The following is an 18,962-nucleotide window of genomic DNA, read 5'->3' as shown; positions in this document are numbered from 1 at the left end:
TTCTAAATCTTTCAAACCACTTCTGCGCAGTCCTTACACTAATTACAGTTTGATTATGAACAGTATTTAATTTTTTGGCTGCATTTGTAGCATTCTCATCACTTAAAAATAAAAAGTATAAAACATGTCTCTTATATTCATCTGTTACTTCCATTTTAATGAAAATAAACAACTGAAATGTTCCCAATTCTGAACGTATTATATGAATGAGATCCAATTTAACACTTCAGTGTAAAAAGTATCACATTAGACTGGCATTTTTAACAACAAAACAAGATTTTTCTCAAGGTCATAAAATACGCACGAACTTATGGACTGACCTGATGATTATAATAAAGTTACAATAAATTAACTTAATATATAATTATATATACAGTACCTAATTTATATATAATTATATGTACAGTATCTAATTTATATATAATACTGTACAGACGATAGCAAACTCAATTTAGCCGCTTTGTAGTGTGGCGCAGGGCGGAGGAAAGTAGTTCGGCTGCTCATCCACTATTGGTCCAGATTCTATCAATCTTGTCGTGAAACGAGTCGGCGACGACGTTTTAGGAGCTCCTTTATACGAATGTTGCTACAATTTTTTTGCTACATTATAGGAATTTCTGTTATAGGAACGCACGTTATAGGGGGGTCGACTGTATTACCAAATCTGGAGATAAATCACTAGACCTGATAAAATTGCTTGCAAGTTGCTCATCTGTCTCTTTGAAGTACCCCATTCCAAGTTGTCACTTTGATAAATGACAATGACATACAGTTGTCTTTTTTGGTACCTTCAAAAATGACAACTGTATGTCACATAGTCATTGGTGGTAAATCACATATGGTAAGGAAACACTGTCTACCATAAGTTAGTTTTACAGCACAATATGTCCATCATTGTGTTGAAATGCTTCCTGTAAAGTACTGACTTGTAAACAGAGAGGGAACAAAAGAAGCACCGACCTCGCTAATTGGATCCATGTGTGGTCTGGTGATAGACCACTTGTCAGATGGCGAACTTCTGGTCGTAAACAAGTGGGTCGGATATCGGCAGATGTAAATGTAAACTTCACTCTCATCTGATCAAAGTGGACCTGGGTGAAAGCTGTTCACACAAGGAAGATTTGTAATTAGTCGGAAGTTTCCATCCAAAAAACCTTAAATTGCAGAGCGAATGGGAGAGGGGAGAGAAGGGCTCGAGAATGGTGACATGGAAGTCTCAGACACTTGGAAGACCCACTGAGATTAGAGAGAGCATACTCCTCTGTAAACTATCTCAGGGACATGTAAGTGCTGAGACCAGACGAACCATGCAGTAGAACCACTCCACAGGCTGACTGAGGCCTCTCCAGAGCTCAATAGTTCCCAAAAGCCAAACTGGAACGTGAGGGATTACACTTTATATACTCTGTTGTTCCAACTTGTATACTCTATATATATAGTATATAAACTGTATATATTGTCTATGTTGAGTGTGGAGGTGTGGTTTCATCAAACCTACATTTAACAATATCAAGTCATGCTTAATTCGGCAAACCAACTCAAGACAGAGTTTGGGGAAGAAACTTCACTCTTTCCATGGCAAAATATTGTGAAGGATTGTATATCAATAAAAAAGTGATTTGAGTATCAGTTTGTAAAACAAACCAGTTCCTATATACCAATATATTGATATCAGATCAGTATCTATTAAAACTCTATAAGTTCTATTATTATTTGCCAAGAAGGATGAAAGAACTGCCAAATGTGTTTGTAAACTGCACAGAAAAACTTCAGTACTTTTATAATATAAGATGGATTACAGCAAGGATGTGTGCCTTACAAACTGTAGTGACTGATTAGTAATGTGTTGTTGCATTGTCTTGAGCAAATGGAATCTAGAAGAGATAGAAGATTCAACAACAGCAATGTATGGTAAGGAAAATCACAAATTATAGGTTTGTGTTGACAATAAACTTTTTTTATATCATTGAGAAACTTTCATTGATGTTTTTAAAAGAATCATCTGCTAAGTTTATTTGATTATCATGTTGCCAAACTCTTCACTTGCACACAGAATTGTTATAGAAGAAAGGAGCAATAGAAAATTACAGGACTACAAAGATTACATCTATCATAGGAGTCTATAAAAATGTGGAACTGTCAAATGTGATTATAGGCAGTAAATGTTTTTAATCTGACAGAGAAGAAACTGCTAGCAGTGAAATGATTTTGACATCCTCAATATTGGCATCCTCAATCTATATTTATTTGGAATTCAGTTTATGATCGCAGATATTGTAAATTTTTATAATTATCTGTATTCATTGTAGCAGTTTGTGTTTTTAAGCTTTTCAAATTTTTCAGGAATTGGGTTATGATAAATTTTAGTCTGATGATGGTTCACAGATGTACTTATGTGGGATAAAAGGGATATGGATGGTCAGATCATGTTTGTATAAGTTCTCAGTGTATTCTTTCCATCTGGCTTTGATTTCATTTGCTTCAGTTAAATTAGTGCTGTCACAACCTTTAATGATACCAATCTTTGGTTCACATTTGCTGGTTACAGACCTGATGCATTGAAACAGTTCTCTCACCCATTCCTTTCTTGATTGTTACTCCAAGGCACTGAATTTTTGCTGGAGGAAGCATTATTCTTCTTAGCTTATTGCTTGAATTCTCTGTTTAAGTGATGTACCTCTGATTTGTTCTTCAATTTTCAGAGTTTTGACAGTCAGCCATCTGAATCTTCTTTTCTCTTGTTTAGGGATCTTGTCTCCTGCTTCTTTCAAATCTTGTTGGTTTGTATGGCTGTTTTGCACTCAGTGCTTGGAAGTGTCTTTGCCATTTGGATAGCACTTCTCCATTGCCTGCTTGCAATAATGTAATTAATTTGGTTTTGTATAGTTCATCTGGGAAGTCCATGTAAAAAGTCTGCAATTGTGTCGTTAAAAGCACGTATTGGTGATGAAAAGGGAGTTTTCTTCACAGAACTCTACCAGATGGTCTCCAGTTGCATTCTTTGTTCCTAGCTCAAAAGTGCCTGTTAAATTTCAGAACTGTTAAAAATACACAAAAACTTCATTTAACTCAATGTACTTTTACTTATTAACCATGGCTTCCAAAATGTGTGTATAGGCAATGAAGCACTATGCACATATGGGGGGTATGGAAATGCTGGTTTTCAGTCTCTCTCCTGTTAAAAACACTGATGGACTTGATATTATCCTAAGGGAATGCTGATGAAGTCTGGTTGGCCAACATCTCCAAAATCCACCTCACTGATGGGACCCCTGGAAACCTTTCTTTTAAGGGCAAGATCAAACGTGGTACATGGTCAGAAGAAGACAATGGCAAACCATTTCTAAAACCTTGCCAAGAAAATGATGGAAAATAAGAAGAAAATTTCAAATGGAAATTTCAGTCTCCATTTGGAATTTTTGAACTAAAGGATACAAAATGTATGGGGTATTCAAAAGCTGTTGACAAAGAAAACTTGTGGGAGGAAATTGTAAAAAATCAAAAAATAACACATTAAAAATAAAGTGAAAAAAAAAATGAAAACGTACAAGCATAATGTGAGAGTGAGAGATGACTGGATACACTGTAAAGTACTAAGTTATTTTTACGCCTTTTACAACGATTAACGACATGACTGTGTGCTGGAAATAGCTGTTACCTAACGGGTACTTTACATGGATTTGAGTTAATGTGCCAGGCCTGGACTTTAAGCGTGCACCGAAAGAAATAATGACATAGTTAGTCAAAACCAATCCAATATTTAATAATTCTAATAATGACTATGTACAAAAATTAGTAATAATCAAACAACAAATTTATTCAAAGAAAATCAATAAGAATCAACCCGACAAAAAACTCAAATCAATCTATTTGCTAACTTAAATCTATTTCCCTTTGGAACTCGACAAAACATTCAAAGACTTAACTTATGTACAGCAATTCTTATGAACTAAGGTCCTAATCGTCACCTCAATATACTAGGAACCTTTTTCCTCAACTCTCAAGACTTTCTAATCTTTGATCCACAAGTTGAATAACTTCAAATTGCCTTGGAACCACTTTATCGCTATCGGACACCTCTTGTTGTTTGCTGCTACGAAGCTCACCAAGCTCAGAAGCTCACCTCAGTCTTCACTTGAGGTTCGGACTTTATACTATTGATATGAGGTGACGTCACAATTCTGATTGAGATCACTCCCTTCATTTACATACTTATCGCTAACAGTAAACTTTTTCCTTTCTGCCTGGCAGCCTATTTCCCAACAATTCTCGTTAACCTTTTACATTATTCTTTTTTACAATTTTTCAGGATGTTTTATTGTTTAAGGTTTAGCAAGTTACTAAGTTGTGCTTGTGGTCTCTCCCCCCTCTTTCTCTGTGCGGACTTACTTTTTTCCACTCGGGAGCGTAAGTGTGCACGAGTTTTTTCTACAGCGTTTTTTTTGTCAGTGAGTTTGTTCTTTTTCTTCTACTTTTAAGTTTATAAGGTGAGTGGTGAGGAAACCTTCGTCCTAACAAAACATAAGCCCCAAACAAAATAGAATAAAAAGCAAAATAAAAAATAACTAAAAATAATGCTTGGACTTGGTTCCTTACAACACAACAGATTGCATTTACACTATAAGTATGTTTTTTTACTGCATGCACAATACTAACACCAAGGGAAATTTTTGTTGGATTAGCATTTGAAGTACAAAGTATCACTGTATTTAGTAATTCACAGATAAACTGAAGATGAGAAATAATTTTTATCATTAGAAAATTAGTTATATTAATTAAAATTTGCAATATCACATTCAGTGTGGAGATTTTTGTTATCTGTTTTTTCACTTGACAAGAAAGTTTTAAAAAATTATTTAAATTTAAAATTTTTGAAAAAATATCACACAAATTATTTAACAACAGTTTCTGTGTATAAATTATTTTTTCATTATTTATTGTTAAATTGGTATAGTAATTATTGTGAGAGTGTAAATGAATTTATTTATTTATTTATCTTAAGAAACATTGTTTATTTTTAATTTGATAATTCCCTTTTATCTCACAAATTTTATTGATTAATTTTTTCCCCCCTAGAAAAACTATGGAACAAGAAAGAATATAGAATCTAAAAAGGCAAATTTTACCACAAATACTGCAAATAGATTATTGCCAGCAAACAATCCATGTTTATTACTAGGTCCAGATGATAAAGAAGTAGAGACTTATATCAGTAATGTAAGACACAAAGCTGATATAAATTTTTCAAGTTCGCTTGATACTAATGAAGATGAACAGAATTATCAATTTTCTGAAAGGCAAGAGATGCATAATAGTTCATCTAATAGTGTATTAAAAAATCATGCATGTGGTGTACCCTTTAACAAATATGGAGAATTACCATCAGATGATATTTATAACACAAGTGAACTTAATGACAATAGAGTTAAGAAAGTTAAGAATCATCAGAAATGTAATCTCTCATTTATTTCAAAACAACATAATGTCAGTGATAAAATAGAAAATAATATGATGCAAAAGCCATTAAAAAATACCTGTTCCAAAAAAGTGATTTTAAATAATAGGATCAGTTCAATAGAGGAAAATGGTCATAAAATGTCACATCCATCTACTTCTACTGCAAATAATTATTCAAATGAGTCATCAAATGCAAATATTTTTCACTTGGATCTAAGTCCTTATAAAAATAATTCTCTTTTACCAAATAATTGTGAAAATAATACAAATAGTTTATTGAATTATCCAAATATGCATTCAACTCCAAATTTGAGTAAAAAAACAGAAACAAGGAAGCAGAAATATTTCAGGAACTGTAAAAATAAATTTAAAAAAAACATAAAATCAAAAAATAATTATCATCAATGTAAATGGACTAAAAGAAAAAGACAGAGTGAACTGTTAGGATCATCTTCAGTAAGAAAACAAGAAGTGTATAAGAAGAAAGGTAAATTTTTGTTGTCAACTCCTAAAATTTAAGTTATTCAAAAATGTTCTTACATTATTGTTTAAAGAAAAAGTTTATTTTAAACATTGAATTAAGATTTTTCTTAAAATTATTTTTTGAGAAAAATTGACAATGTTTCATANGTACTATTTGTATATCAAAGATTACTGTTTGTTGATTTTAAGCTACCTTGTATTTACTAGATTTACATACACGTAATAATGATAAATGATGATAAAATAAAAAGCTCATATTTCATTTGTAAATTGTTTATTTTTTCATTACATTGAAGTTGTGGATTCTATCAAGCATTTTTCTGCAGGATGTATGTACTGTATTTTTTTAATGTGACAGTCTTTGAAACATATCAACTGTGCAAAAAGAGGGATAGTTGTAGTTATTGTTCACAGTAAATAAAATGCTTTATTATGTTGATATTCCACACCATAAGAAATGTTAGGGTCAGGGAAAGTTGGGGAATTCAAAACAAAAATGTGAGTATGAACCCTGTATAAAGTTGACAGTTTCTTCTATCTTGTAGTCCAAATTTCATCATTATACTTCTATCCTGGCAAGAATATATAAAATATTTGTTACTTTTTTATCCATGCAATTGATTGTGAAATTTAGTTCTATTCAGTTAAATTTTTTCAGTTACATTAGTTGGAAATATTCTTTTTTATTTGTATTTAATAATAGTTTTGTTTATATTTATTTATGTTGATTGAGCCTGGGTATCAATCAGCATAAATAAATGTTTGATTGCTTTTTAAATCTCTGCATTAAAACCTTCTGGGACCTGAGGGGTTCAAATAGATACTTTTTCCCCAAATGAATCTGTAACTCACCATGCAAAATGTGTAATGATAGTCTAAGCAACAACATAAAAAAGGATACACTTAGAACATCAAAAGTTTTAGCAAAGCTGTAACTATCAAAAATTGAGTTCTATAAAGGTTAACAAGAACCCATTAAATGAATAAAAGTACAAGCTGCCTCTCTAAAGTATCAAAATCAGAAGCTCAACCAATGAGTAAGTTTTTTGATACTTCTTATGAAGAGACAAGCATGGAGACAACACAAGCATCACCACCTCCAAAACAAAATGCTCCTATAAAATTAAAGAAGGATCATTACCAAAACTGCTCCCTTAAAATAATCCATAGAACTGTTGAGGTTTCGAAACAATCTCTCTTTGTTAAACAGATGTCATTATCTATTCCAGCTCTGTGTGATACTCCAGAAAATACATTTGAAACCTGGAAAAATAGTGTCAATAAAGGGATTAGATTCCATCACAAGGATGATGAAAGCCATAACCATGTTAGTTGGGGGTATGGCTAAACTGATTTCAAACAACATACCATACTTTCCAGTACAAATAACCACAGACTTACTAACAGTGGTAGCAGTAGAATTTCATTTAGCTTAACTGTAACCATTTTTTTCTATATATCTGCCATCAGATGTCAGAATAAATCAGAATGCCTTGATTGAACAGCTACCAACTTTTTCTTCCTACTTGGAAATTTCAATGGCCACAATCCAATATGAGGAAGCCCCAATATTAATTGTTGAGATATAGAAAGACCTATAGTTACAGGTCTTTCAGTGGCTCTATACTTAAGTATATACATAGATCATATACTTAATCTTTCAGTAAGCATTGTTTTCAATTTTGTGGTTTCATGACTTTTTTATAATCAATTGTTTTTCTAACAATCTTTTTTATCTGTATTTAATCTGATTTCCTGAAACTAGTTGAAGGTATATGTTCAGATGTTTCAGCTACAGGTAATATAGATACTTGAACAATGAAGCAAAAGCACTAGGCTTAGGTTGGTGAGTTAAGGATGCTATTGTATTTGTCTTTAAATTCAAAGTAGTTTTTTCATTTTATTGTAACTCACAATTCATTGCATCATCATTATGAATATTGTTGCTTCTTGATTATTTGTTATGGAACTGTACATTGATGTGGATGGTGGTTGTGGTATTACAAAATCTGTAACAGACCTGCCTTATTTGGCTGATTCCTGCCTTTCTGCTTTTTGTTGCTCTTTGCATTTCACTGATCCAGATTTATGCTTTTTCTTTTCCATTCTGGTAGGAATAGGGTTACTGAAATAAAAACTTATTAAAAATACTCCATGTTGGGAAAAATAAACATCTTTAATTAAATACTGAATCTAGCATTTGCCATAAGTTGCTATTTGTACATTTGCATTTAATAATAAGTTATTTTTGTTGTTTTGCTGTATTCTGCATTTTGTTTGTAAACTGTAATAGTTGTATTATAGAAAATTTCTGCAGTGTAGTAGTGACATCCATTGTGTATTTCTGCTAGAAATACATAATGAAGGAAAACATCAATAGAAATATGTTTTATAGATGCATCTATTACTGTATTAACAAATCACAGTAATTTTAACTGTAGAGTAAATAAAAGGTATCTTTATTTATTGAACTTGCATTATGCATGTACATTATTATTTGAGATTGTAGCTTAATCTGTCCCATGTTGTTCCCAAATATTTTCGTGTTGACCTCANACTTCTACAGACACTTTCAATTTTTACTTAGAAATAGATAAATTCATTTATTATAAAGGAGACAAAAAAAAATTATTTGAAAAACACAAATATTTGTTTTATTTGGGTCTCTAATTAATAAGAAAATGACGAAACACCATTTTAAAGTGCATTTTTATTCAACTAATATATTTATGAATAATATGTAACCCAGAAAGTAGCCAATGCACCAAATTATAATTTTTACGCCAAACTAGAAAAGGGTAGCCAAATCTTGCAATGCTGGAAGAAATACTAAATAATGCTGGAGTTGGAACTCAAAGGATTATAGACCCAAATTTGAGAAAAGAGGAGAAAGGCCAAAAGATAAAAAGTAGTGAGGAAGGTTGAAAAATTAAGGGTCAATATTTGCAAAACAGAAGGTCTATTTAACCTTCCTCACTACTTTTAATTTTTTGACCTCTCTCTCCTTTTCTCAAATTTGGGTCTATAATCATTTGAGTCACGGCAGCTGGATGGCCGAGTGGTCAAGGTGGCAGCCTGCCGCTCTGGAGGACCCGGGTTTGAAACCTCCGAAAAATCCCCAGGATTTTTTGGGGGTGATCCGTTCGAATGTGTCAGGCCCCGTCCCTCACCACCCATCAACTTCATTGTGGGCCTGGCCGAACCCATAATGGGCTTGCAAAAAGAGGCCCTCTTAGTGCTCACAGGGTGGAAAGAGCTTTAAAAAAAACCTTTGAGTCACAACTTCAGTTTTATTTAGTATTCATCTCCAAATATTTGAAAATATTTCCTTTTCACTCAAAAATAAAATATGTATAAAATTCTATGGCTTTGTGAAACTTCTTTTTTGAGTTTATGCTGTCGAAATAAATAAATAAATTAATTAAAACAATTTGTCGGTTTTGTTTACACGTTTTTTGGGCCTCATTGGAACTTGCCTTGGGCCGCGGGTTGGGCACCCCTGATGTATAGTATTAACACTAAAATGCTCAGAACGGACAAATTGTCCTTAAAAGAGCTTTAATTAGCTCTCATTTTATAAATTATCATTAGCCCAGTAAATGCTTTGTGACTTTTCATTTTTTTATGTAAACTATTTATTATCATGCATATAATTCATTTTACATATTTCACTTTTGTGAAATATTATCTTAGACATCCAACAGGGACAATTTGTCCTCTGTATAAAAGTTGGTTAATCTAAACAAAACATTTTTTAAAGTTTAGTTATATGCTAATTTCAGTATTGTTTTTCTTCAATCATTTTTTTTTTCATTTGTATGTGTTTTATTTCTTGCAAAATAAATTAGTTTAATTTCAAATCTGTTACTTTTTGTTCTCATCTGTTGTTTTCTTCTGTTTATTGTTTTTCCTCTATTTGTATATGTATTGCTTTAATAAAGATCCAGTTTTCATTCACATGCTTCGTTTTATTGTTTTTATTTATTTACTTGCTTTTGTGTGGACATATTTTTTAAATATGGCCAGATTCAGTATTCATTTAGTTGCTTAGAAGTTTTTAGTATGAAAGTTTATAAGTGAACAAATTATTTTTAAAAAATTACAGATTGTTCCTGAAAATGAATCAGATGGTGGAGAAAATAAATCAGATGGTGGAGAAAATACATTATGATTCTAAACCCAATCTCACTGTTTTCAGTGAGATTGGGTTTAGAATCATAATGTATCTCACAGAGCCACTAAGTATTCAGGACATCAGATTTTCTGTATGACAAATTTCAATACAAAAGTCGATGATTATGATCAATACATTGCACCAGACAGAACAGTTTACGACATAACAATTGATATTTATCAAGCCAAAAACAGAATATATATCTTTGTTTTTTTAATCCTGCAGTAACTAATGTGATTAGTGAAGACACTTGAACTGTATTATATTATAAAAACACAACTTGGTGCTGATATTCTAAATGGCCAGGTAATATTATGTCAACACATTGTCTAAAAATGGCCTCTGCATTCTTTATTAATACATTAGATATAGTTTCAATTAATGCATGTTTTATATACAAATGTATCAAAATTGCTTGAAGTGAATTTATACAGAAGCTCACTGAAATAGTTGTATAAGAATCTATCTCCATTTTCAAGCACTATTTAGTAAATTGAAGACGATGTTCTCAAACAAACAAACAAGAAAATGCCAATTTTTAGAAAATTGCAAAAAGAAAAAAAAAAACACATGGAAGGTCATTGAACAAAATGCTTGCCTGCAATTGCTGTACACATAAAACTCGTCATTATTGTCTAAATTGTATAAAAATAAAAATAAAAGTTTTATTCAGTTATTAGAGAGGTTGANATGCATCTATTACTGTATTAACAAATCACAGTAATTTTAACTGTAGAGTAAATAAAAGGTATCTTTATTTATTGAACTTGCATTATGCATGTACATTATTATTTGAGATTGTAGCTTAATCTGTCCCATGTTGTTCCCAAATATTTTCGTGTTGACCTCACTTGACCTAACCCGTTGACCCCAAACTTACTCTTTCCTGCATCAAAACGTTTTTGATATTAGATGTCACTGTGCATCATAATTTTTATATTAAAACAAACTTTCAAAATATAATTTTTTTTTTGTTTTTATATTTTTCAGTATATTTATTAACAAGTAATTTGCATACCAAGTAAAGCAAATTGTAAAAACATATTTGACTCACTTAATGAGCAACATTTCACATAACAAGTGATGATGAGGTGGGAAGTCCCAGATTGTGCACATGCTACATCAGTCTGTGTTTAGCACTTGTTTCACTAGCATCTTAGTGTCACTTATGATCATACATTTTTCCAAACTTGTGTTCACACATATTACATATAAGCATCAACAACATATCCTGTTATATAATAAACATGCCAAACAATGTACCAAATTCTTGGGCTATGTAAAGACTATAATTAACTATTAGAAATTACTGTATTTTTATCATTNCATGAAAATACATTAGTCACAATATAGCTTATATTCCATCAAGGTTATACTCTAAAACTGTATATCAATATTAACATATTGACATAGTTTTAGAGAATTGTGATGGTATGTTATTTGTGCCAACATGTACAACTGTGTAACCAGCAGTGATATTTTTGAAAACATGTTTTGTTTTCCCACACACATAGTGAAACATCACAAACTGTGCAAATCCAGTCTGTAAGTACTTGATTTTCTTTCATACTATATTTTGCACATTTTCTTCTTGAGGGAATATAAGCAGACTGATGTGCAGAATATTTGAGACGTGTATATATATACAACAACACAATAAATTTTCTAAAGAAAAGTTGAGAGAAAAAAAAAATGAAATTCAACAATACTGGAAATCCTAATGCAAAAATTTCTATAAATATCTCACAGATATAACATCATCAGAAACAAAATTTTCATTTTATTTATAAGGTGAAACACAAAATGATAGAACAAATTATAATATACAGTACATTGTATTAACAAACTTACAATACATGAAAATTAGATATTTCTGCTGAAGTATTAACCATTGCAAAAATATTTGAGTTCCTACAATATCCATATTAATTTTATCTGAATTTAAGGTTTATCTGAATAATAGTAATTGTCTTACATACATATATACATAAGTGTGTGTGTATGTATGTATATATATACAGTCGACTCCCCTATAACACTGTAGATATGTTCCATTCTTTATGAATCCATTTTGTAAGAGTCCTTGCCAATCACAGTCCAGCACATATGCACTTTATGGACTACAGCTGTTTGAAAGGTTATCTTCCATAAAATTAATCGATTCCTAGACTAATTTGACTCAAGATGTATATAATAAATATAAATACCATTTTTTTAAATAGAAAAGCTTATTACAGCTAACTTTATTTCTATTAAACAAACTATCAACTTACTTGTGGTGCATTAGTGAAAAGAATCAGGAGTTGGAGTCAGTTTTAAAAATACAGACTTAGGAGTCATGCATTTTTTCTCCAATTCTCCATCCCTGGTTTTAATGGGAAAGGGAAAGGTTTTCAGTGACCCAAACCCTTTGCTCCAGTGTTCCCCTCCTGTCCCTTACTCCTTTTAGCTCTTGGATTTACTCACCACTCCCTGAAGGGCAGTAGCATTCACTTAGGGAACCACTGATCTAGATTATAGTACAGTAGACCCCCTATAAGATGGTAGATACATTCCATATTTTATGAAATTTATGTTGTACGAGTCCTTAAATACATGAGCTAATCACAGCCTGGCATGTATGCAGTTTATGGACTACAGCTGTTTGAAAGGTTTTCTTCCATAAAATTAATCGATTCTAAGCTAATTTGACTCAACATTTCCAAAACACATATAATTTTTTGGCTATAATCCATATAAACTATGGTATAAACAAAAAATTGTAGGATTACTTACCGAGTGTGCACCATTCAACAACGCCATTGCTTAAGCTTGTTTTCATCGTGGAGAGGTGCATCGAACGGCGAGCGTGTATTTCTGATAAATTCTTTTTCTGTGAAAAATTTGCTGAACTTTGGAGACATCACTAATATAAATATAATTTTTATGGCCGTTAAATAATAAATGGTTTTTAGTAGGTTCGCTGCTCGTTTAAACTCAACGGTTTGTTCAATATCCGCTATTGGTCTAGAGTTGACCAATCCTATCGCGACACGAGTCAGCGATGATGTTTTACCGTATCATACGAGTCTCTTTTAGCGTGTTTATAAGAATGCAATTGCAATTTTTTCACCATTATATACGAATCTGTATTATATGAACCCGTTTTAAAGGGGGTCTACTGTAATCATGACAGATTCTTAAGAAGGCCATAATAATAATATGAAATAATTCTAATAATCTATTTGGCTTGAGGCTAATTTATTACATATTATTAAACTCAACTTTTAGTCCAAATAGATATTTTAAGTTATGAAATTTTAATGATTTGAACAAACTATATAAATTTGAACATTTTTAGATTTAAATAAAAAGACACTTATAATGATTTTGCTATTCCAAAGAATATTACAACTGCACTAAACATCAATAATATTTTATAAACCCCCGATTTTTCATTTAACATGAGTGTGTCTCTATTGTTGCACAATGATCTTTGTAGTGATGGTTGAGGAGTTTATAAGTAATATAAAACCATAGATAATATAATGCCGCAACACGGAAGTGTCCTATATTTAATCAATATTTTTTTTACCAATTAAATCTGAAGTAGTTTTCAAGCTGATTATTCACTAATATTGTTGGGAAAATGACTTGGTGATATAGAACCAGAAGTTCCTAACCCCTTTTTCATGTAACAGTCAACCCCTTAAAAAAAATTTTTTTTCCGAACATTATTTTGATACATTTTAATAGAATTTACAAGTTAAATGCATTACAATGTAAAGACATTTTTTTTTTGCATTTGTTGTTTAACTATTTCAGGCAGAAGATTTCAGTAAAACAATCCTGTACTGCACATAATCTGATTATATTTGAAATTCTTCATGAAAATACATTAGTCACAATATAGCTTATATTCCATCAAGGTTATACTCTAAAACTGTATATCAATATTAACATATTGACATAGTTTTAGAGAATTGTGATGGTATGTTATTTGTGCCAACATGTACAACTGTGTAACCAGCAGTGATATTTTTGAAAACATGTTTTGTTTTCCCACACACATAGTGAAACATCACAAACTGTGCAAATCCAGTCTGTAAGTACTTGCTTTGCTTTCATACTATATTTTGCACATTTTCTTCTTGAGGGAATATAAGCAGACTGATGTGCAGAATATTTGAGATGTGTATATATATACAACAACACAATAAATTTTCTAAAGAAAAGTTGAGAGAAAAAAAAAATGAAATTCAACAATACTGGAAATCCTAATGCAAAAATTTCTATAAATATCTCACAGATATAACATCATCAGAAACAAAATTTTCATTTTATTTATAAGGTGAAACACAAAATGATAGAACAAATTATAATATACAGTACATTGTATTAACAAACTTACAATACATGAAAATTAGATATTTCTGCTGAAGTATTAACCATTGCAAAAATATTTGAGTTCCTACAATATCCATATTAATTTTATCTGAATTTAAGGTTTATCTGAATAATAGTAATTGTCTTACATACATATATACATAAGTGTGTGTGTATGTATGTATATATATACAGTCGACTCCCCTATAACACTGTAGATATGTTCCATTCTTTATGAATCCATTTTGTAAGAGTCCTTGCCAATCACAGTCCAGCACATATGCACTTTATGGACTACAGCTGTTTGAAAGGTTATCTTCCATAAAATTAATCGATTCCTAGACTAATTTGACTCAAGATTTCCAAAATACGTATATTTTTTTGGGAATAATCCGTATAAACTATGCTATAAACAAAAAATTGTAGGATTACTTANAATAATAATAATAATCATTGAAAATGACTAAAAGGAAAATGTAGAAAAATACATTGAGTGTTAAGACTGAGTGAAAAAGAGAAGAGAATGTGTTTATTCTCTTTCCTGTTCTTTTTTCATAAGCATTTGTGTTTTGTAACAATGAAAAGGAAAAAACACATGGATTTACACTATACTCTTGATTTAATAATATAAAGGTGATTCGTGTATCTGAAAGTTCTCAATAAAGTTGTATCATATTCACAAAACACTTTTAAAAAGTGTTTTGTGCATTCTTTTAATAAATTTAATAAGAAAAAGAATGAAGAATATTACAAACCAACAAAAAAGTTAAGTATAGTTTTGATATTTTGTGTAAATTTTAAAGTAATATATATTCAAATGTTTCGTCTACCTATTCAGGTAGACTCAGAATCCAGAACATATAGATAATATAACATTATCTATTATCCAGAACAAATGGATAATATATATGTTAATTTCTTTTTTTAATCACTCTTCCCAATTAACAGTGATTTTGATGGATCTTGGACAGATTATAAAAGGGAATAACTTGCTAATATTGCAGCAAAGACAGTTAGTTCTGCCATTTTGGAATTTGTTTCATACAAGTCTTTCCCAAGTCATCAATTGAAATGTATTAGGCTGTGGCAGTGACAGACTTGCTGGATGCTCAAATTGATAATAAGCACCATGAAATTAAATCAGAGATCAAACAGTGTGAAGTTAAGTTATTGCAGAGTATATAAGAAAGGTTTCCTGATGCTACTGTGCATTGGAAAACTACCTCATTGAATGCTATTTTTTGTTGGGTGATGACAAACCTATGATCAGTCATGTAGTTGTGTATTATCTATTAAAGATATTTTGCATGAGTAACCAGAATTTAATACTATTCATATACATTTTAATTGATCTAGTCTAAAACTTTTAGATATAACGATATGATTTTAATCAAAACATTTTGTTTTTATTTGCTGTTGGAATTATTTTAATAGTACTGTTATAGTCTTATTATCTTTACTGATCTTTTACATAAACAGTTCTACTGATTTTACTTATCAGTATTTTAAAATCAATTTTATCTTTTTTATTGTATTTATCAACTTTATTTTTCTAGTACTGGCACTTTATACCAATACAGTATCTTGTAGAGTTATTATTTAAATTTTATGATTACTTCTATAGTAAAGCACAGAATTAGTAGTTTCAAAAGTATTGCATAGATTTGTTTGGGTTTATTTGTATGAGAACTAATAAACCCAGACAATTCAATTCATCCAATTAATAGCAAAAAGTAGAACATTTTTCCCAACAAACCAAAAGAGAATGGAAGTATATTGTGAGTAATGTGCAAAACATTGTGCAATAAACTAATTTAATGTCATTTTGTTCTTTTTTTTATAAAGCAATATTAACCTACCTTTAGAGTCATCTTCAGATGAACATAAAAATATTTAAAATAGTATATAGAGGCAAAAACTTATTAGATATTAGAGAAAAATTTTCATATATTGTTAAATATGTGAGATATANATGCCCTGGTCACCATTAGCAACACTTTCCATTGAGAAGACAGTAACCTCTCAAGGTGAGGGAGCTGAAGCCCATCGCCCCACATACCAGCAGCATAAACTATCATTGGAACATACAGAGACCTATAAAGGGTTCTGAGTGCAGGAAGCCTCAGCCCCCACCCCAGGCCCACCGTGCTCTGCAAACTACAGAACTGTGTTGTTGCTCTTTCCATAATATATTCTACATGCGGCATCATACTAAAGTTTGTAATTAGGTACCTATTTAAATGCCTTATTAAATCAAGATATAGAAAATATTTGTACTATAAATTTGTCAGACTCGCAACAATAGATAACTGCTTTGCATTATGCTAGTGTTGCCAAATATTAGTAGTGACGTACACAAGGGTTGATGTATCAATAAATAGGTTCAATCTGTTCCTGATCAAACAATCTTTCCTTTCTCTCTTTTTAGTTAGAACTTGTTAGACAAACCAAAAGTCACTTTATGGCCTTTCTTTGAGCACAGTTTCCTTTACTTGGAAATCACTTCACTTTGGCAGGAGCATCTGTAGAATCAGCCAGTTCTGGATGTTGGTCCCAACAATTGGATGGTTGCTGTCTGAGTCTAGACATAATCATATACACTCCTTCCAAGGGAACTCTAGCTGTCTTCCAACTTGGTTGAGACCTGAAAAAATTGTCCAGGGGTTTTTGTTCCTTTGCTTTTAAAGGGATTGTCTGGTCCAAACTGGAGCAGGGTAAGTAGCTTTCATACAGGTCTGCCTCAGACAGCCATCCCCCATCATCCTAATATATGCCTAATAATATCGGCATATATTAATAATTGATAATATATAAAAAATTGATAATTTGCCGGTAAATCATTACCTGTTGTAATGATTTACTGGCAAATTATATACTAAATTGTAAATAATTAACTATATATAAATAATGTTTCTATATAATGTATAACTGAACAATGATGTGTAATATATACCTAGTCTCTATAAATAAATAAATAATTAAAAATATATTAAACATTATTAAAGTTCTAAAAATAGAGTATAGCAATGTATATAATGACAATAAAATAAAATAATTTTAATTTAAAATACAAATTATATGTCTTGTTTTTAACATTTCTGTAAATATTGTAAAACTTCTTATATAAACATTTGGATCCTGAACTAAAGATGTATAAAAATCATCTAAAACTATACTTCTAAAAATACTATCATCTCTAAAATGTGCAAACAATTTACAATTAAACATCAAGTGATGCACTGAGTCTGACTCACTGCACTCACAAAGTGGAGAATTGACCAACCGAAAACCAAATACTTTCTCTCTATAATCACCGTGACCTGATAAAATCTGTGTAATAAAATAATTAGGATTGACCCAGTGCGTTTCAAGCTCCTTGACAGTGGGAAAGAATAAATATGTTTTCACATATCATTTTGCCATCTATTATCCCATTCTTCAATTATTCTATTTATAACTTGATTAATTACCAATCGACATGCATACCCAGATGTTTCTGGCTGGTATTCAATAGTTCCAAAAGCAAAAGATATCTCTGCTCTTATCAAATATTTATAATATTCAAACTTTTACGCTTAAATCAATTGGCATTTCTCCAGCTATTACCTGTAAAGCAGGTAATAGCTGGTCCATTATGCCCTGGTCACCATTAGCAACACTTTCCATTGAGAAGACAGTAACCTCTCAAGGTGAGGGAGCTGAAGCCCATCGCCCCACATACCAGCAGCATAAACTATCATTGGAACATACAGAGACCTATAAAGGGTTCTGAGTGCAGGAAGCCTCAGCCCCCACCCCAGGCCCACCGTGCTCTGCAAACTACAGAACTGTGTTGTTGCTCTTTCCATAATATATTCTACATGCGGCATCATACTAAAGTTTGTACCCAGTTTTACACCTAGATATCGAACTACCTTTACAGTCCTTAATGAATTACCATTCATACTTATGCTGGGGGGATGATCCAAGCTCAGCTTGCCCCTCAATATCACCATCTTAGTCTTATCTGGTGATATAGACAATTTAATTTGCTCCAATTGGTTGACCAGGGCATCCACTATCTCCTGGCCTTTAGTTTCTAATTCACGACAACCATTCCCTTCAATATAACTGCCAGATCCTTCACATATGCAATAAATTTAGCTCCTAAATTTCTAATGTTAACAAGTGCAATATTAAATAAATAATTCCATAATTCTGGTCCTAATACTGACCCTTGTGGCCATTCCCGTTTGACCCATTTATCTACACTTTTTGTACCCTCTATATAATAAATTCTTCTATTACATAAATAATCCGATATTTTTCTATACAAGTCGATTGGACTCTCCCACTACCGCAAAGCATACACCACACTAGGCCACCAAATGTGGTCAAATGCCCCAATAACATCAAAGAAAATCCCCAAAGCATACTTTGCTGTAGAATCCTTAATCCATTTCTTAAATAAATATATGGTGTTGGTCATCGACACTTCACTTCT

The 18,962-nt window shown here is 31.4% G+C and overlaps 1 protein-coding gene across 1 annotated transcript in view; it reads left to right on the top strand.

Moving 5' to 3' along the window:
- LOC111633189 (putative uncharacterized protein DDB_G0282133) overlaps positions 1 to 18,962 on the top strand; it is a 59,062-nt gene that overhangs the window by 18,074 nt on the left and 22,026 nt on the right. The window contains exon 4 of the mRNA XM_023377714.1: positions 5,077 to 5,944. Coding sequence (XP_023233482.1) covers positions 5,077 to 5,944 — 868 coding nt within the window. The remainder of the gene's footprint in view (positions 1 to 5,076; positions 5,945 to 18,962) is intronic.

Source organism: Centruroides sculpturatus, unplaced genomic scaffold, assembly GCF_000671375.1.
Source record: "Centruroides sculpturatus isolate CEXI.00-Female unplaced genomic scaffold, Cexi_2.0 scaffold127, whole genome shotgun sequence".
NCBI lineage: Eukaryota > Metazoa > Arthropoda > Arachnida > Scorpiones > Buthidae > Centruroides > Centruroides sculpturatus.
Note: the sequence above shows the minus strand (reverse complement) of the source record. Positions and strands in the feature narration are given on the sequence as shown.